General features: G+C 40.6%; 1 protein-coding gene across 2 annotated transcripts in view; it reads left to right on the top strand.

The window, feature by feature from the left end:
• Positions 1–567: 567 nt before the first annotated feature.
• The window catches only part of Smpx (small muscle protein, X-linked), a 55,060-nt gene continuing 33,834 nt past the window's right edge, over positions 568–21,793 (top strand). For both annotated transcript variants that reach the window (XM_013026495.1, XM_013026496.1), the window contains exons 1-3: positions 568–906; positions 6,227–6,283; positions 20,254–20,340. In XM_013026495.1, the coding sequence (XP_012881949.1) occupies positions 6,245–6,283; positions 20,254–20,340 (126 nt within the window). In that variant the 5' untranslated portion in view covers positions 568–906; positions 6,227–6,244. The remainder of the gene's footprint in view (positions 907–6,226; positions 6,284–20,253; positions 20,341–21,793) is intronic.

Raw genomic sequence — 21,793 nt, 5'->3', positions numbered from 1 at the left:
AGAATAGAAGGACTGACACTGATCAAGATGCATTGTACTTATAAATCGATATGTTGAGTTGAGACCCCTTCGTACATCTACTTAAATATATTTTAAAGAAAAGAAAGAAAGGAAAAAAAACCCTGAAAACATTCTGCCCACCCCCCATATCATCAAAGTCAGTGCCACCAGTAGAGGCAGTAGAGCCCGATGAACGAACACAGCAGCTGGTCTGTCTACCATCCTGTTTGACCTATAAAAAGGGCAATACCATGTAGCTCAATGAGATGGGATAATTGTCATCACTTGGAAAGTGCTTATTGAGTGCTGATCATTAAATAATTTTAACAGCTCCCCAGTGACCAAACTAGGTTTCAAGCACTGTTTGCCAGCAGCAACCTGGCTACCTTCCCCCACTTTTTTATTGAACATTCCTTATCTTTTGGCTTCTAGGTAATAAAGCTAAAGACAGACTTTTCCTACTTTCCGAAGTTCATTCTACCTTTTTAGAAAATGTGACAAAACATAGCCAGTCTCTTCTGGAAGATGAGGAAGGCAGTAAGATATCGTAGCCACCTCCTGGCTGACATTTGAGCCCTGCTTTCCTCGCGGTCAAGCCTTTTGGAGGCAGGCAGTGTATGGCTTGTATCAAACTCTATATTTAGGAAGAACAACTGTGAGCTATGACAGGAATTCTCTTTAACACTTAGCCTTAAACTGAGTTCCCCTTCAGCCCAGAGCCAGGAGCAGCTCTCAGTACTGAGAGAGTCACAGAGCACTCGAGCTATTTCAGCTACATGAAAAGCATCGCAATTGAGATCGCAGCTCAGAGGACACCCGGCGTCCCTTCCATCCTCCAAGGAGCTTTGTATTCTTGTACCTGGCTGCCTGGGACTTTGCTCAGGCAGTAAACAAATACAGAGGCAGGTAAGCAGAAGGACTTAGCTTTGACAACTGTGCTTTCTTTAGGACATTTCCTTGATAACCTAACTTGAAGTGACTACTTATAACTTTTTTGGTGTGTAGCCAATTCTTTGTTCACTGATGTTATTGCTGAATCTGTTTTACAGATTGTGTGTGTGTGTGTGTGTGTGTGTGTGTGTGTGTGTGTATGTGAAGAAATGAAAATTAACTAAAGGTGTTTTCATTGATAGTGATATTAATAAAATATCCACAGTTCAGATATGATAATTATGACCTTGAAACTGTGATGGCTGGCAGTATAGTGTATTACCTGTACATGGAGTTCGGCTCTAAGTTGAGAATTCATAAGGAGAATTGGGGAAAGGCAAAAGCAATGTAATACCAGTCCTTTGGTTTACCTAAATGCAAATTATTGTCGGAGTTGTTACATAGTACAAGTTTGGAGTACTTTTCTCATTTCTCTAAGACGATAACTATATCTTGGTCTTGGTGATAAGTTCTGTGAGTATCTAATAGGTAGTTCTGTGAGTATGTCATAGGTATCTTATAGGAGCTGCAATTTGGCCATAGTCTTCTTTCTTGTCTCAGCAGGGATGAGGGCAGTACTTGTTGTCCCTGTCTGAGAATATGGGGGTACCAGATTCCAAGACATGGGACTGTGAAGAGTCTCTCTTCCTTGCAGTATATTTAAGACACAGTGAACAGGACTTAGTTCCAACAGCTGAACATCTTTCTACACTCTCTTCAGGAACTATTTTTAGCTGCAGGACAGAAGACAATTCCCTTTGAGATAGAGCTTTACCCATTTCCTTGACCTTTACAAAGAACAGACAGAGCAAAGCTCTTCTTTCCAAATATTGATTGATTTCCCTCTGAATCCTTTCTTACTAAGGTAGTGATATAAATGTTGACACATTTTTGGTACATCAATGTTTTATTTAGAAGTTAGATATTAGGTGCCGCCCAATCAAAACCAAATGGGGATATATTGTCTGTGACTCAGCATAGAGACCATTACAAGTCCCTACTGATTTGCAGGAAGCTCAACCGGCCTTGGTTGGCAAGCCTTTCCATGATACTACAGGCTTTGTAAAAGTCAATATGTCCTTGTCAAACTTCAGTGTTTCCAAATTTTCGCCAGAGCCAGGAGACAGACACAGTAATTGAGTGCTGTAAAGAAGAGTACCTCTTTGGATGAAAAGCAGTGGTCCCAATGGGAGTAGAATGTGTATCTAAGGCATAGCTTGCTTTTTTTTTTCTTTTGGTCCTGGGACGAAGCTTGAAGATGAAGAGGGAAGATGCACCCTACACTTTGCATCCCTGATGGAGGTGAATACAGGGCCAGAGAAACAGCCAGGGAACACTGTCTATTTTTATTCACCAGTGTGCTTTGCCCTGATTTCTCTGCAAATAATGAGGACAGAGGGAACTGCTGCTGAACTGATTTACACAAATGTTCTCTGGCCTGTTGGTGAGGAATGAGAGCTGGGAGCTAACCAGTTTTCTATCGATGTCTTTATCTATAGAAGATTGACATGGATGTTAAGAATAGGTTCGTATGCAAATGAGGACATACCAAAACAATATAGGAGACTAGACTCATCTATCCGTTTGCCTCAGACCCTCACCCTCTGCCCCTGCCCTCCAACCAAAACTTCTACAGCCATTCAGTAGTTACTAGAATCCGTGACAAAATCGACTTACTTTGAAAATTTAATGTAGTATGAACAACACAACCACTGACTGCTTGTTTTCTAGTATTTCCACCTGTGTCTGCAAATTCATAAATTTCCTAGTTCCTGTGTTTTAAATCAATGTACAGTAAGTTTTTTTAAAAGAGTTCCCATATGATCTTGGTAAAACTTTAGTTATACACGCACAGAGAACACTCACTACATGCTGAGGTATTTAAAGTACTGTGAGAGTTATTGCTTTGCATGATTTCTATTAGCTTTTGAGGAATGGAAACATTAAAAATTAAAGCACTAAGTGTTTCATTTTGAAATTGAGCTCTGTGCCCTAGATCCAAAAATTTACAATCCTTCATGTCTTTTTGATAGTGAAGGAGAGCCGAATGCTATTTCAAAAAACGCATAGAGCAAAATTCATCCTTGATTATTCAATTTGTTATTTAGCGTTTTTCCCCCTCCCCTCAATTTGTTATTTAGCTTTTAACCATATTAAAATCTTTTAAATGAAAACATGAAAAGCATCTAGGTTAAAAATAGGTATGAAAACTATATGTATTACTGAAACATTAAGGTGAAACTTAAAAATTTCCCATTTTAAAAAACTGTACTAAGCTCCTCAAGCTCTATTATCTGGTTATATTAATTATAATTTCTTTTTCAATTGTGCCATGGATATTTTTTGTCAGTCATGGAGCTTGACCTCAGAGCCTGGGCACTGTCCTGAGCTCTTTTTACTCAAGGCTTGCATTCTACCACTTAAGCCACAATTCCACTTCTGGTTTTCTGGTGGTTATTTGGAGATAAGAGTTCCACAGAGTTTACTGTCTGATCTAGCTTTGAATCACAATCTTCCAATCTCAGCCTCCTGATTAGCTAGAATTACAGGTGTGAACCACCAATGCCTGGCTGCAATATTTTTTTTAAATACAATTGTTTAATCATCATATAATACAGCATAAGACTCTGAAGATCTAGAAATACCCTAAGTTGGAGGAGGCAACAATGCTTGATAAGAAATATACTCATTACCTTGCTCATGTAATTGTAACCCCTCTGTACAGTATTTTCACAATAAAAAATGAAAATAAAAATACCCTAAGTCATTCGCTGTGCACAATGGCATAACATAATCAATATTTACATCATATTTTCTAGTTTAGCAAGGCTTTCCAGCAACATTATATGCTTTTGAGTCTTGCCACAATTGGGGAAATGGAGGAAATGAGCCTAGAATTGTTGAATGAATGACATTGCCCAGTTATGGTAGACAAATACCAACACTGCTGCTGGCGTTCATTTGCTCGTGTTAACACATACACTCTTGCCAGTTAACAGAGAACTCCCATCAACTTATTTTATAGCTACAGTTCCGAACATAGCATGCTTTTTTAACTCAATGAAGTTTGAACTTTTCATTCCGTCTTGTTGATGTTTAACAAGTGGAGCTATAAAAATAGGCCGGAACTTGGTTATTATTCCTTCAACCCCAGCCAACTGTGGCCTATGCCCCTAAAAATGTTCTAGTCATATAGACCTGACTCTAAGTTAGGTCTCATGTGTTCAAAGACAGTTTACATCTTGGGGATCTAACATGGAAATCCTACTGCTTTCTTCCTTCCTTCTTTTCAAATCAATCTTTCTCTCTCCTTTTGTCCTTTCCTTCCTTCCTTCCTTCCTTCCTTCCTTCCTCTCACCCTCCTTTCTCCTTCCTTCCTTCCTTCCTCCCTCCCTCCTTTCCTCCTTTCTTTCTTTCCTTTCTTTCTTTCTTTCCTTCTTTCTTTCTCTTTCTTTTTTCATGTTTATCTTAATTTATTTTTCTTAGAAATACATGCATATAACTGGATAAATATATCTTTTAAGAAGACAATTCTTTCAGCATTTATGTGGTGTTTTGCATTTTTAAACTTTTTTAATTGTAGAAATACTGTATAGAGGGATTACAGTTATAGGAGTAAGGTAATGAGTACATTTCCTATCGAACATTGTTACCTCCTCCTTTGTTTTTCCTCTACCATTCCTTCCCTCCCCACCTGCCCAACTCCTCCCTCCCCACCCCAAGTTGTAAAGTTCGTTTTCAACATAGTGTCTCCTCCATCTCATTGTTACAATGTGTCAATCTGTATCCTTATTTCAGCATTTTGTTATTTTCTTTCCACTCCTCAAATTATAAAAATGTATATACAAGATGTAGGGCATTGACATCAAATACAGTGAAAACAGGGGTTATACCATAGGGGAAGAACATACAAAAGAAACAAACAAACAAAACCTCACATAGTACATTTAAAATAGGTTAAACACAATAGCAAGAAAGAAAAAACCAGTTGTGTTCCTATCTTGGGGTTCATTTCACTTAACATCATCTTATCTGGCCATATGGACATAGCTTTTGACCTTTTCTGCTTGTCCTAGACTTATACTAGTTATTGCAAATAAGAGAAACCATGGGACCTATGTTTCTTTGGGCCTGCCTTGCTTCACCTAATATAATTTTTTCCAGGTCTTTCAATTTCCTAGTGTGTGTGTGTGTGTGTGTGTGTGTGTGTGTGTGTGTGTGTGTGTGTATGCCACATTTTCTTGATCCATTCATCTACTGAAGGGCATCTGGGTTGGTTCCATATCTTAGCTATGGTGAATAATGCTGCAATAAACATAGTTGCGCTGGTAGCTTTAGTATGGTCTTGTTTGTGATCATTTGGGTAAATGCCCAAAAGTAAGTGGTTGAACAAGTTTACCACTCCCACCAGCAATGCAGTAGAGTTCCTTTTTGGTCACATCTCTTCCAGCTTCCTTTCTTTCTTCTTTTCTCTCTCTCTCTCTCTCTCTCTCTCTCTCTCTTCCTTTTTTTTGGTAGTACTGGTAAGAAACAAAGGACATGAAATTCCGATAGGCAGGAACTCTATCACTTGAATCTGCACTCATTCCCCTACTTGCCTTCTGATGGTGCTTTGTTGAAAGAAAAGAACACATGAAAAACATTGATGCTTATGTTTACAGAGCCTGCACTCTGTTGGAAGCACACAGCAGAGGGTCTGGGGCGGGGTGGACAAACACAGTGGAGAGATGCCGTCCAGCTCCTCAGAGTATTTCCCAGGTATCTGTGAGAAAAGACATGCGCATAGGGACAAGAGAACATCATGACAGCAAGGATGTCCTGCAGGCCATTTCTCTGAGTAGCACAGGAAGAGCAGGTGCTCTCAGTAGACGGACTTGCTGCCCTGGCAACAATGAATGGAGATCAAAAGTTCAGTTTCAAGCAGAGAGCCTCCCAGGCTCTGAACAAAGGTGTTTTATTCCCACCACCTCTGTGTTTTGCTGCTCTTGGCAGAGGGTCAAGAGGGCAGGGAAGGAGATGATAGGGCCTTTCAAGTTTCTGATCGCCTATCATTAGCATCAGGGGCGAGGCATCTCAGCATTTCTCCTCCTGAATGATTTATCGGGGTGCTCTAGTGTTCCCTCTCCCTGAGGCATTGGGAAGGAGAGTCTCTAAGTAACTTCAGAAACTGAGACTGAAAGAATATATGGCCAGTGAAAGGGGTGACTGCCCAGTCGAATCATGAGTTAAATTCTAATTTATCACCAACTTGAATCTGAATACTGCCACCTCTAACAGTTTCTTACTTGTTTTTTAGGGATAAGACCTCGTGAGTATGTCAAAACAGCCAGTATCCAACGTCAGAGCCATCCAGGTAAGTAGGTATATTTGTGTTTTAACATTAGCTCTGACTTTCAGCCTGATTGCTTAATAAGTCATACTTATTGTGACCATTCACCTTAAGCGGATTATTCTTCAAGCAGAAAAGAAAGCTCCTCTTTATAAGTCTCTGGGGGAAACAATTGAGAAATGATAGAAGACTAAGTAAGGTACAACCGAGAAAAGAGCTCTTTTTGTTCAATTATTCTGTATTGTTAGATAATCAAAGTTTCTGAATGAGGCAAATTAGCTTCTCCAAAGTGTAGCATGTCCACCATGCCCTATTATATACTTTATGAAGAGCTAGAAGGACAGCTTGAAGACTCCAAAATAAAGCCATCATGAAGAACAGGAAATGTTAATTCTCTGATTTTACGAGTGCACACTGTATACATGTATGAAACTATCATATTGTTAAAATACCATACTGTATCTCATAATATGTATAACTATTATATGTTAATTACAATATAGTATACTTTTTAATACAACTATTTGTGCTAGTGCTAGGGCTTGAACTCAGGGCCTGGACACTGTCCCAGAGCTTCTCAAGGCTAGAGCTTTACCACTTGAGCCACAGTTCTACTTCAGGCATTTTTATAGTTTATTGAAGTTAAGAATCTTATGGAGTTTCCTGCCCAGGCTAACTTCAAACCATCATCCCGAGATCTCAGCCTCCTGAGTAGGTAGGATTATAGGCATGAGCCAGTGGGTGCATAGCTAAATGATATTTTTATATGCAGTATTCCTACCAAGAATAAGTGTTCATCTTTTAAACTCTATATGGTTTTAGTTCTCCTCATTCTCTCCCAGCAATCAAATTGTTTGGTTGTTTAAATTGAATTAAGTGTCACCCACTAAAATTGAAGAGAGAAGCAGACACTGTGAAACAAAAACACAATTATGAAAATAACTTTCCAAATTTGATTTTACTCAAGACTTATTTTGTTTGAAATAACAAATTTTGCCAGGCGCGGGTGGCTCATGCCTGTAATACTGGCTACACAGGAGGCTGAGATCTAAGGATCACGGTTCAAAGCCAGCCTAAGCAGGAAAGTCTGTGAGACTCTTATCTCCAATTAACCACCAGAAAACTGGAAGTGGCTCTGTGGCTCAAAGTGGTAGAGCACTAGCCTTGTGCAAAAAGAGCTCAGGGACAGTGTCCAGGCCCTGAGTTCAAGCCCCACGACTAGAAAAATTACCAAATTTCTAAGACAAATCTTAAATACTTCCCACCCTAATACTCTATGCACAAGATTTTCTTGTAAAATTCTATCAACAGAGTCCATCTGGCCTTTCTCCAAAGAAACTTCTTTTCTTCCTGGATTTTTGAGAATACGAAAGGGAAGGCGGCAGTTCCAAAATATTTCATCTCTGATTCACTATCATAGCCTACACACAATCACAAATGGTGGGGCATGTTTTGGAAGGGTGTGGATATGGCCGGACAGTGAAGAATTTAGAAATTCTAGCATACACAGTGATAGGGGTGGTTGGAGAGACAGATCTTTACTGGCTATGACTAATGCATGTCCTTAAATGGATGGAATTCTTAAGTGACAGGATGTGTAACAACCGCTGGATGCCTGTCACTGAACAAGCCACCAAGGAGGGGGCTAGGAGTTGATAAGGATTACATTCTACATGGTGACATTTAGTCCTCTGGTGTCTGTCTCTGACATTTCCTGACAGTGTTACTGGGTATTATTTTTCCCTTCGACCTATGATCATCAGTGAGCCTTTGAATCTTCTACCTGGAGTGCAAGCAGTTAGTAGCGTTGTCTCTACCATTAGACTGCTGGAGACCTTAATGCACTAAGTGCTGGTATAGGATGGTGGGAAATTCCTTTGTGCTACTTTACCTTTCTGGGTCTTCATTTTCACATCTGTAAATTGGAGGTAATAATACCACTCGCCACTCAGGGCTACAAGTATATAAGATGCTGAAAATAGCATAGTGAGCATTGGTTGAAGATCAACCATTGTTATAGTTGTCATTAGTCAATAATGCTTTAGCCAGGCACTAGCAGCAATCCTAGTTACTCAGGAAGCTGAGATTTGAGGACTGTGATGTGAAGCCAGCTCAGGAATAAAGGTCTACAAGACTCCATCTGCAACTAACCAGCAAAAAGCTGGCCTGGAGGTGGGATACAAGTGATAGAGCAGAAGAGGAAGAATGAGACCCTCAGTTCTAGCACAAAACAAAATAAGAAAAGAAACTAAAATAAAAAGAATGCTTCATATGAGGGTAATATGAAATAACGATATGAGCCCTGCAATCAAAGCTCTTGAAGTATTAACCATAAGTTTCCCTTTTTATTTTCTAGAATACGAAAGATAGTCTCTTGAACTTTTTTCCTTCTCTTCCTTTTAGTGCTGAAAGTGTATTGATTTTTCTTCCTTCTCTAGCCTCACTCAAAATCACTGAAAATTCACCAGCATTTTATTTACTAATTTTGACCTTGAAATATTTTTAGATCAGTAATATTTAAAAAGCTACTATTGACTCCTTTCAATTGCTATTATTCTGCTGCATTACAAAAAAAATCCATGTACTTTACCAACAAGGGCAACACACGTTCATTATGTGGTATTGTCTCTTTCAATATAGTCAATGCCACACAAAAAGCCCAATTGAATGCACCTTCAGATGAAATATTAGTTCTTATGTGTCTAAATAGAACCAGCATAATCTAATATTTTCCTCTCATCTTTGCATTAACTTAAAGAAGGGTACATTAAATATGATAGAAAATGGGTATAGTAGGAACATTATCTAGATTACTGTCCTCTATTAAACTAATGGAAGCCTGACTGATGAAGGGATATCTTCACTGCATAAATGATCCTGAGAGGTCTTTTTGGGGGACTTAAAATCTGGGCCTGGACACTGTCCCTTAGTTGTTGTTGTTGTCGTTGTTTTTGTCTCAAAGCTGGTACTCTACCACTTGAGCAACAGCCCCACTACTGGCTTTTTGATAGTTAATTGGAATTAAGAGTGTCATGACTTTTTCTGCCCAGGCAGGCTTTGATTGGCAAGTCTCAGATCCCTGCCTCCTGAGTAGTTAGGATTGCAGGTGTGAGGCACCTTGAATGTTCTCTTCCATACACTTAGTCACTTCTATTTATGACAAAAGTATCTCCCACCCACTTCACCAGTCATTTTTCTAGGTGCATTTTCCATGCCAAGTATGGTGCCAAATGTAAAGTCCACAAAGATGAGTTGATATACGAGTCTTGTCACAGTACTTGTGAGCTATATGACTTTGGGCAAGTTTGTGTCTCCACTTTGTGCCTCCATTTCTTCATCTGTCAGGAAGGGCATTCGTAACAGTATCTTATAGGGTATCTTTAAGGGTAAAGTGAGCATAATACATGCAAATCTTTTGGCTAGGGCCTGGAAAATTGCAATGGCTTAATAAGTAGGTGTTATCATCAATCATTAACAACATCCAACTCAACAGTTCTCAAAATGTGTCCTTTAGGACACCAGTTTTACGAGATATTGTTAATTACATGAAAGATTTCCATAGTTGTTTGGGGGAAATGTCTTAAAGTTTGTAACTTGCTAATGGCATCATGTTTTTCTTAAGGCCTGTAACATATGAAATGTTCACTACACATATTGGACCTTTCCAATCACTGCCTTGCAGGAGTGTTTTGTAGGCAAACTTCTAGAAGCATCGATCTTTGTCTGGCTTGGGTGAAATGAAACTGTCTTCAACCATATCGCTAGCAGGCATTTCAGAAGGTGCTATTGCACCTGTGTGTGTGTGTGTGTGTGTGTGTGTGTGTGTATGTGTGTGTGCATGTGTGTAGTCAAACAGGCATTTCTGTGATCTTAGTTCACCCTTAGTTTATCTTTCTGTAATATGTAATATTTCTACTTAATAGGGTTATTACAATGAATAAACAAAATAATGTATGGCAAGTTCCTGGTTTATATTACACAAGTGCTTAGATGGCTCTTCTAACTAATTGTGTAACACACTAAGGACCCTGGCCTTGTCTTCTCTTTAAGCAACTCCATTTCCTTTATGTACCAGAATAAGGGGGCATCTTAGATAGAATGTAGATAGAATGCTTGTCTTTTCTGTGCATATTGAAGAAGAGAGGGCCTTCGAATTGTAAGAAGGTTCTAACTCTACGTTGCTTTGTCTTTGTATTAATTAAATCTCATTCAGAGGTCTGAAAACACTCTGAAGCAATCAATGGATTCTTCCATAGCCTTGAGAGGAATTTGTTAAGCAGCTGACAAATTCTATAGCAGTGTTTGGCAAATTGCTCCTGTAAAGGGTCAGATAGTAAATACTTTAGCTTTCAGGGTTCCTTGATCTGCTCCAACAGCTCAACTCTGAAGCTTCTATAGGAATTTCATACATGAATGAATGTGTTTGTTTTCCAATGAAGGCTTATTGGAAAAATAAGGTGGTGTGACACTTTGTCCCATGGATCACGGTTTGACAACCCCGGTTCAAGACTCTGCAGGTGACTTGTTACACCCATGGTTTATAGGAATGAAGTTGTAACCAAGGTAACATCAGCACACTGCACAACAGATCCGCTCCCTTCAGATGAAAGAGTGACATGACAGGTGGTGGGGAAAGCTAGAGCTGCGGGAAATCTAATCTCATCACTGATCTGCTTGGTGACTTTCTCTAATGAGACAAAGTGATACAGCAACTGGCAGCATCTGCTGGTCCTTCTTCTTCCTTCTGAACATAGCCCCTTTGAGAACCATCACAGGCCTGCCTGGGGCTGGGGCTCACACAGAGCCAATCTTCTCTAGATTGTCACTAGTCCTTTCTCTTACCATTGATCAAAGTAAGCCAGTATGTATTATTTGTCCTCTCCCACGAAACCTGAGAACTTCCTAGCAGACTTAGAAAAAGACTCCTGTGCTCACTTCTTCATTATGCTAGGTTTCTTTTTGTTGTTGTTGCAGCATTGGGGAATTGAACCCAGGGCTTTGTGCTTCCTAGGCAAGTGCTTACGCCACGCCCCTAGCTTTCTGCTATGTGAACACTCCTCCTGCTCCTACCCCCATGGTCCCTGTGTTCTTCAAAGGGAGCCCCTGGGCCTCTTACTACCATTGAAGTCTGTAAATCTCTCTTGAGAATAGCTTCTAGAGTTTATTTTCAGGATGCTGATAGCTACAGTTATTCAGTTACTATGTAGCTGCCCCAGGGCAATGGATTTCCATAGATCAGAAAGTTAGGGTGGGAGAAATAAAATACCAGACTAGGATGACACATCTGGGGAAGGAAGAATTAGGCCCTGAACTCAGTTGTTCAGTCTGGTTGCAAAGCCCATAACGGAGGACCATACTGTGAGTGCTGCCTAGTCTTTTTCCTTCCCATCCCTCTGCCTGGCACAGAGCACAAGGCTGGGTGAGGGGTTGTGGGCCACGTCAGTGGTCATTATAAGTGCCAAGGTTACTTGAAGGACAGCCACCATTTTATGTATGCTGACTACCTCCCTGTAAAGAACTAAACTAAAATTCAGAAATAGTGCCAGCATTTGGATGAAGAAGATAGTCATCTATACCAATTCACGTCACATTAAAAGTAAGATGGCTGGGCACCACTGGCTCTCATCTGTAATCCTAGTTACTCAGGAGGCTAAGATCTGAGGATCACTGTTGGAAGCCAGCCAGAGCAAGAAAGTCTATGAGACTCTTTTTTAAAATATTTTCTTTTGGTCTTTTCTTTCTTAATACTGGGAATCAAACCCAGGACGCTGCACTTGCTAGGCAAGCACTTTGCCACTGAGCTACATCCCAGCCCTGTGAGACTCTTATCTCCACTAAACAACCAAAAAAAAAAGCTGGATGTAAAGCTGTGACTCAAGTGGTAGAGCACTAACTTTGAGCAAAAAGGCTCAAGGATGGGCTGGGAAGGCGGCTCAGTGGTAAAGTGCTTGCCTTGCATTCATGAGGCCCTGGGTTCAATTCCTTAGCACCATATAAGCAGAAAAAGCCAGAAGTAGCACTGTATAGCTGCAGTGATAGAGAGCTAGCCTTGAGCTGAAGAGCTGAGGGACAGTGCACAGGCCCAGAGTTCAGGCCCTACGACTGACAAACAACAACAACAACAACAAAGGCTCAGGGACAGCGCCCAGGCCCTGTGGTCAAGCCGCAGAATCATCCCAAAAAAAAAGAAAGAAAGATGGTTTTGAATGAAAACTACAAAGTAATTCAGCGACAATTGAGCTCTTGAAATACAAGCAACTGTGAACAGTGAATTGCTACCTCTGGGTTAATTGACTTAATCAAGTTGCAAGTGAAACTAAATCCAGCTCTTTAATCATACATTGAAAAGGAAAGATGATGGAAGCTCTGCTTTGTTAGGGAGTGTGTAACTTTTTACTACAAGAAGTTTTCCAATGCTATGCCATGCACATGTAGAACAAAATAGGTATGTATTCTTATTTTTTAAAGCAGTGTTGGGGTCTGAACTTAGAGCCTCATGCTTGCTAGGCAAGTGCTCTACCGTTTAAAGCATGAGCCTAGTCCTTTTTTGCCTTGTTACTTTTCAGATAGGCTCTCATTCTTTTTGCTCAAGTTAGCTCCGAACCCTAATCTTCCTACTTATGCCAACCATGTAGCTTGAACTACAGAATTGTGTATGACACCATGGCTGGCATGGTGACTCAAGCCATTCATCTTAGGTACTTGGGAAATGGAGGTTGGGGATCATGATTTGAGGCCAGTCTAGGTAAAAAAAGAAGTTTGAGAGACTCTTATCTCACCCAAGGCTGGTTGTAGTGGTGCATGCCTGTAATCCTCAGTAACACAGGAAAGCACAAGTAGGAAGATTTCAGCACAGGCAGCCTGGGCATAAAGTGGGACCCACTTTGATAGCTAAAAGAAGCTGGAGGCATGGCTCAAGTGGTAGAGTGCCAGCTTTGCAAGTACAAGGCTCGGAATTCAATTCCCAGTACCACCTAAAGGTAGAAAATATGACACTATGCCCAGCTTGTTTATTGAGATGGGGTCTTTTTGCCTGGGTTGGCCTTGAACAATGATCCTCCTGATCTCTCCCTTTCTGGTCTCAGACTGAGATGCTCCTACATATATCTCCTGAGTAGCTTCTGAGGAGCTGAGATAACAGGTGTGAGCCACTATTTCCAGCTTGCTTTTGAAATAGGTTTTCACCACCTTTTGCCTATACCTCAAGTTATGATCCTCCTGATAATCTGTCTCCCAAGTAGCTGGTTTTAAGGTGAGTTCTTCCATACCCATCTAGAACAGAATAGTTGGATGCCTCACAGTTAAGCACCTCATCCCTTTCTCTACACATTATCATTACCTGATGTCCATTGAACAGGACATAAAGCAGGGGTTTGGCACTCTTAGGTGTTTTCTGTGTAGGAATTGTAGTTTAAAAAAGATTCAAAATATATGACAATCCTTGCTACAAAGGAATGGACTACCACTCTTCATATTTGTTCAGTTAACCTAAAACACTGAGTAAGCTAAAATAATAATAATGATATATGCCTTCCCTCACTAGTCTATTAAAATTTGGAACAAAACATTACTTTTTTTGGTGGTACTAGGGTTTGAACTGAGGGCCTCCTACCTCTTGAGCCATATTCCTAGTCTTTTTGATTTTAGTTTGTTTTCCAGATAGGGTCTCTTGCTTTTGCCCTGGTGAGTCTCAGAGACTATAATCCTTCTACCTCCACCTCCCAAGTAAGTAGGAATTCTGGTGTGTACCACAATGGCCTACAAAATATTAACTTTGGGGCTGGGAAGGTGGCTCAGTGGTAGAGCGCTTGCCTTGCATGCATGAGGCCCTGGGTTTGATTCCTCAGCACCACATAAGCAAAAAGAAAAAAAGCCGGAAGTGGCGCTGTGGCTCAAGTGGTAGAGCGCTAGCCTTGAGCTGAAGAGCTGAGGGACAGTGCCCAGGCCCAGAGTTCAGGCCCCACGACCGGATCCACCCCCCCCCCCAAAATTAACTTTTGCTGGGCACTGGTGACTCACCCTTGTAATCCTAGCTCTTCAGGGGGCTGAGATCTGGGGAATCATGGTTTGAAGCAGCCCAGGCAGGAAAGTCCATGAAACTCTTACCTCCAATAAACTACAGAAAAAGCTGGAAGTAGAACTGTGGCTCCAGTGGTAGAGTGCTAGCCTTGAACACAAAAGCTCAGGGATAGAATCCAGACCTTGGCAACAAAACAAAACAAAACACACCCAAAAGCCGGAAACCAGAACATTAACTTTTGTTTGACTAAGTTCTAATGTAGCACCTAGACCTTTTCTCTGGATCTAAAGTTTCTTACATAATACATTGTTTATGATATCCAATGTTGGTTTCTTTAATGTGTAGGAAGAACTTGAATATAACAATCTGACTTTCAAGTGGGTTTGGTGTGACTTCAAGCTAATCTGTGTGATGCTGATCAAAGATTCAGCTCTGTGACATGAGGCAAACTGATATTGGCTGAAAGGACATCATTAAAATTATTAGCATAAATAAGTTGTATAAATGGGCTTCATTGTGATATTTACAACACATGTATAATGGATGTTGACTAAATCCACCTCATCTGTATTTCACAAATGTCATTTTTGATGCTGCCACTGACAAAGACTGACACCGACTTAAGAGATACAGCCTGCCCTTACCCCCCACCCCACCCCCGCTCCACAATGGTGCACATTGGCAAGGTACAGCTTATTTGTGCTTTACCTTGGATGATGACACTACAGCTGAGTCATTCAGGAAATTATTAAAGAGAACAAAGAGTGTTGAGAACAGAGAGGGAAAGAGAAAAACCTCTTAGCGTGAAACATTAGGTTAAGGAACCTTGGCTGAGTAGGAGTTTCTCCATTGTCTTGGGCGGGGGTGAGGTTGTTATGTTTTGAATCGACATTTCAAGAATCCCTAAGCAGTTTTGTGTTCTAGTGAGAAGGCATTTTATTTTAAGATATGTTAGCTGTATTTTAGTTGGTAGATGTGTCCGAATATCCATCTGTCTTATGTGGGTGAACATATGAAAACAGAATCTCTCTTTTTTTTTGCCAGTCATGGGGCTTGAACTCTGGGCCTAGGTGCTGTCCTTGAGCTTTTGTGCTCAAGGCTAACGCTTTACCATTTGAGCCACAGCTCCACTTCCAGCTTTATTGTGGTTAATTGGAGATAAGAGTCTCGTGGACATTTCTGCCTGCGCTGGCTTTGAATTGTGATCTTCAGCTCTCAGACTTATGAGTAGTTAGGATGAAAAGCATGAGCCACAGGTGCCAGGCAGAGTATCATTTTTAATCAGAAAACATGCGTGTTGAAAGTAGTCTATAAAGATGTTTTATAGGAACCTCAGAATGCCATATCTTGCTCCATTCAGAGGGCTGAGGATTCTGAGACTAGTACAATGCAATTCTATATAGTACCTGGTGCCTAGGGAGAATGGCAGGAGCTGTTGGGACCTTTGAAAAGGAGAGAGAACCTGTGGAGGAGATCTGAAACAAATACACAGGAAGCTCAGTGAGTTCAAAGGAGACAGATTAGGGACAAAAAAAGGGAGGGGAGAGAGGGGAACAATGGCTGTAGAAAGCAAAGATCAATAGGAGTTGTCAGTACTCAAGGGCCAGCAGCTATCAGAATCTAACCCACTAGGGAAAGAAGATGTCATCCCATTGTAAGCCCATAGGAGTGGCTGTGGTGGGAATATTGTTTCCAGAATCTTCCTGGCTCAAAGCCTAGTACCCAACAAGGAGAACAATACAAATAATTAAGGGAGTGGTGGAATTAACTTACAGGGAATTCTTTTTACTTTTTTTTTCACCCAGTGTGATCAAGGGCAGTATTCATTTCACATCAGATAGGTCTTCTATCAGGCACTGGTATCCTGTTTTGGCAAAAGATAACCTAGTAGATTTTTTCCATTCCCAACTTGAAGGATGTTACAAATTATGTATAGCTTGGGAAAGTGATGCTCTGCTGTCTAACATGACAAAACCTCCAGGAGGGATAACAGATACAAAAGATTGCATTACAAAAGCAAAAAAACAAAAACAAAACAAAACCAAGAGCCGGCTTCCTTTACATTTGTACAGAATTCAAATCAGAGAAAGAACTCCAGTCTTTTTTTATTTCCTTTCCTTTGAGAGTATTGGGGTTAGAACCTTTGGCCTGGAGCTTGTCAAGTGGACACCCTACTACTTGAGCCACAACCTCAGCCATTTTGGGGGGAGGACTTTTGTTATTAAAAAAATATTTTTTCTTGGGCTGGGAAGGTGGCTCAGTGGTAGAGCGCTTGCCTTGCATGCATGAGGCCCTGGGTTTGATTCCTCAGGACCACATAAGCAAAAAGAAAAACGTCGGAAGTGGCGCTGTGGCTCAAGTGGTAGAGTGCTAGCCTTGAGCTGAAGAGCTAAGGGACAGCACCCAGACCCAGAGCTCAGGCCCCACGACCGGACCCAAAAAAAATATTTTTTCTGGCCTTGGATCACGATCTTCCTGCTTACATTTCCTACCATAGGTGGTATTATAGACTTATGCCACCCATGTGGCTTATTTATTGAGATGGGGAGAGGGTTCGCTAACTTTTTGCCTGAAATGGTCTTCACCATGATCTACTTGGTCTCTATCTCCTGGGTAGGGAGAGGAACTGTATATATTGGCATCTATCTATCTATCTATCTATCTATCTATCTATCTATCTATCTATCTATCTATCTATCTATCTATCTATCCTTTTTAATAAAATGTACAGATTATATTCTAAACACATTCTGAGAAGATGGCATGCCCAATTTGCAGGTAGAAATGACATTTTATTTGCATTTGAACCCAGAGCATGGCAGTGAAGAAGAAAGGAGCATGATTCAATTCTCTGGCAAATGGCATAAAAACAGATTTGCAGATCTACATTTTTCTAGCAAATTCAAGTTATAGAACTTTTTCTTCTGGCTATAATCAAGTGAGTGAGTGACTTGATGGCTCATTTTTCAAAGTTGCTTTCGGCGCTTCTAGAAGTATCCATTTTGTGTATCCCTTTTCCAAGTCAACTCTTAGGGTATAAGTCTGCAATGTCAGTGCTGATTAGCGTTAATTCTGTCCAAGTGAAAAAGAACTCATGGGAGATCAGTTTGGAGGAGTGAAAAGGTCTGACTTTATCAAGTTAAGCAGTGCTGATTTGCAATCCTGACTTTTACTTATATATCTACTGTGTGAACTTCAGCACATTATCTAACATCTTTGACATCCAGTTTCTTAATCAGTGTAGGGATTATAGTGTGTACCATCATGCCTGATTCTAACTAACCTTTTGTTAACCTTCTCCCAAATAGTCCTTATGTTGAGTTTCTGTCTCTTTCATCCAAATTGTAGTGATAGAAATAATCTATTAGTCTGATATAGGTTATTTTCTTTGAATCTGCTTACATCATTTGGATCATGTTTATTTCAGGCCCTTACAACTGTGTGTGTGTGTGTGTGTGTGTGTGTGTGTGTGTGTGTGTGTGTAGTGCAGTAGTGCAGGACCAAACCCAGAGCCTCATGCATGTTAAGTAAGCCTCTACTATTCAGGTACATCCCTAACAAATACCGATATTTTATGATCTGACAAGCAATAAAGAAATTGTGCCAATTAAAATTGTTAGAGACTGGATGGAGATATATGCCTGTAGTCCCAGCTTTTCTGGAGGCTGAAGTAGGAGGATCACTTGAGCCCTGAAGTTTAAGGCCAGCCTGGGAAATATAGTAAGTCCCTATCTCAAAAATATTTTTTGAAGATACCACGGAGACTAAGACACACACTGATTTGAAAGACATGGAGAGAGGCATGTTTTGGAATTCATGAGCTATGGCTTCATATTTGCCACGAGATAAGGCCTGTCCTCCCCATGTGGTATGCTTTTCTGTCTTATGGTACATATGGTAAATACTTCTTGGAAGGGGTGACATCCATCAAGAAGCATTGTATTCATAAATGGATTTGTTGAATTGTGACTCATTTGTATGACTACTTAAAGGTAATGAAAATATAATAAAAACTGTTGCTTGGTGTGTTAACCCTAAAGGAATGGCCCCACAATGATGAGCCTCTTGTTATTTGCCACACTTTGGATTTACTTCCTTTTTGTGGGGTCAGCATTATTCTAGAAGGAAAAAGAAGTTTTAAAGGCCCTAGTTGAGAAAAGTTACTTGTTGCTCCCTTCATAGGAGCAGAATACATGCTGCCCAAACATGGCTACTAGTTAATTCCTGTGTCATGGGTTAATCATTCCTCTGGCCAACAGACTTTATACCAGGTGGTTCCACATGTACCTTGCCACACTTTCTAATAATCTTATTTGGTGGTGTACCAAAGCCCAATCTTCTTCATAAGACAACAAAATATTCTGCTCCTTTTTCTCAAACAACATTTTCAATCACAGCATCAAAACAAAGTTCATTTTCTCAAGCCCACATATCCTTATGTGGGTTTCTACCTTCCATATGCTTGATTACTCATGAGGCAATGTTTTATTTTCAGTGGGAAATGTATTCTACATTTTTTCTGCAAGTCCGAGGACCTGGGCACTGTCCCTGAGCTTCTTTTGCTCAAGGCTAGTGCTCTACCACTTGAACCACAGCTCTACTCCCAGCTTTTTTGGGTTATTGGAAATAAAAGTCTCATGGACCTTCTTGGCTGAGGTGGCTTAAAATCATGATCCCCAGGTCTCAGCCTCCTGAGGAGATAGGTTTACAAGCATGAGTCTCTAGCACTCGCCTTTAGTGCATATTTTATTGGAATGACACTACTAGTAGAAGACAGTTTTGGTCTGCATTAAATATTTTCAACATTTGATGGAACACAAAATATGGGCAAAATTCAAACTTTCATATTCTCTTCCCAAATTCAAATATGTGTCTACATATTATACAATTTCATGTTTAGCATATCACATGTTTACTAGAGGGTATTTTATATTTGCCACAGATGGAGAGAAGTATATTGTCTTAATGAAGGACAAAAATAGCTGAGTTTTGATACAAAGGGGGGTTGACTCACTAGCATTTTCCTTACTCCTTACTGCCACCCCACCCCCAGGAGGAAGGTAGAAGAATGCAAACTCCAGAGGCCTGTATGGATGCTGGCCTAGTAGCAAGATGTTACAGAAGATACCAATTTCTTGCTATTGATTTTGCTGGGCTTTGACCGACTCTTTTTTTTTTAAGATTATAATATTTGAGCTCTCCATTGAGTCTATTATACTTCAGTTAGTTCATTTGTAACCACTTGCACATACAGCACATGTTTACTTATAGATTTGGGGGCCAAGGGGAGGGGTAGGCAAATGACAGGGGCATGTGGGAGACAATATGGTCAACAATTCATTGTATATACCACCAAATGATGAAAAACAAAGGGGACGGTGAGAAGGCTGAAGGGGAAGACACTGGTCAAGGTGCATTGCATCCATAAATGGCTTTGTTATGTGCCAGTTCCTTTGTACAACTACTTACAGATAATTTAAAAACATGTTACACAAAGGAGGAGGCAGCTTAGCGTAGGATGAATCCTCCTGACCACTGCCCATAGCAGCCCATCCGAGGGTAAAGTGAAGGACCCTGAAGGAAACGTATGGTGTGAGGATGGCTCCTGCTCATGTGTTTTCCTTATTTCCTGTCCTCCCGTGTTCCTTATCTGAGAGAGGAACACAGTGTGCACCACAGGAGGGCAACGGCCAGATAAACTGTCATAAAAAAAAAAGCTTCCACCCAAAAAGGAACTGTGAAATCACTGTGCAGACCTCAGGATGAATCCCAGAAATCTGTAATAAATGTAAGTCAAATTTTCCTTCGCATATTTTTCCCCTGCTGTCATGACAGCAATTTTCTAGAGATAAAAAGCTTTGAAGATGTACTTCGCAGACACATTTTTTCCCCCTCACAATGATGACTGCCTGAGAATGTCATTACAGTGCCTTACCTTTTTCTTGAGCTAAATGTATCCTCTTTTCTCTTCTAGGCAAACATCAATATTCCAATGGGAGCCTTTAGGCCTGGAGCTGGGCAACCTCCGAGAAGAAAAGAATGCACTCCTGAAATGGAGGAGGTGAGGAAAACTTAGGTAGCAGAGCTCAGTAAGGCCTGTCTCCTTCAGCATCCTCATTAAGCGAGGGCAGAGGCCAGACAGGATGATTCTCCAGGACAAGGAGGGCCCAATAGCTATGTGTCAAGGAATCATCATAGAGCCTTTAGGTTTCTATAGCAGTCTTTTGTTCATTCCAATGGGAAACTCAATACCTTTCTCCCTACTGGCCAAAGGTAAGCATGGTTACTTGAAGATCTGTTTAATTTCTACTTGGTGACTGATTTTGTGTGTGGTGGGAAGGATATAGCACCTCAGATGCTTTCTGTCGGATGCTAGTCATGAGTTTCTAAGTTTTTACTCAAGAGCGTTTACTGAACCAAGCAAGATATATTTAGTACAGATTCTGGCAGGTGATAAAGCCATCAGAACTCATTGATTCACTTATGGATTCAGACAAACACGTTAGATGCTTTCATCTTCCTTGGAAGAGTTTTGCAAGGGAGTCTATCTAGTTTCCATTTCTGCCTTTTCCCCTCCCTTTCATTCTTCACTTCACGCCAAACTCAATTACCTGATGTGTTAACATAGGGGCTAAAATCAACAAATACCAAAAGAGGAAAGAGTTCCCTCTGCAGATGTTTATATGTTTTACTCACAAGTGACTTTTCTGCTGAAACCTCATGTATTTCTGAGGAAAATAAATAAATAAAAATGTGAAGCATTTCATTACCACAAAATGAGCAATACAGAATGAAGTGACAAAGTCTAACACACTATAATTTATCTTTTTACAAAATGTGGTACTGGGGTCTGAACTCAGGACATGCTTGCTAGTGACTGGAGCTGTACCACTTGAGTCATGCCTTAGAGCCAAATCCTCATAAAAAGGGCGGCCCTTTTGCCTAAGACAAGCAGCTGCTTGCCTGAAGTGATCTGAAGAGTATTACTAAGCCACTTTAAGCCTCCCAAATCTCATTTTTAACTAAAATAGCATCACTATTAAGCCACCAAATAGCACATGGGGGCATTCTGTTAAATATTATCCTTTCAATTTCAAACTGCTTCCTTTACATGATGCTAGCACATCATTTAAGTCTGATCCAGCCATAGTAAGAAGTGTGGCCTTGGACCAGTTTTTTTTTTTAAGTAGGTCTCCTGCTGTACCACTCTCCTTAACTGCCCCCCCACCGCTCCAATCTTCTGAACTATAAGACAAGGATACGAGCAGGGCAGTGGCAGACGTGTAGGTTCATATGAGGATGAAGTGTGTTAGTCCAGGTGCTGGGAGAGCTAGCAATGGAAGCATTTGCTGGTATGGTTGAGTCTTCAGTGTTGGAGCATGAATAAGCACGTCAGATTAGTTCTCACATAGGAGAGTCTAGGTAAAATCTCAGGATGGTATCTGGTAGTAATGGGGGAGATGAAAGCAAGGTAGCTGGAAAATGCTCCCCCTATTTTGTGAAGTTTTACAAAT

Source organism: Dipodomys ordii, unplaced genomic scaffold (genome assembly GCF_000151885.1).
Source record: "Dipodomys ordii isolate 6190 unplaced genomic scaffold, Dord_2.0 Scaffold94, whole genome shotgun sequence".
In the NCBI taxonomy this organism is placed as follows: Eukaryota; Metazoa; Chordata; class Mammalia; order Rodentia; family Heteromyidae; genus Dipodomys; species Dipodomys ordii.
Note: the sequence above shows the minus strand (reverse complement) of the source record. Positions and strands in the feature narration are given on the sequence as shown.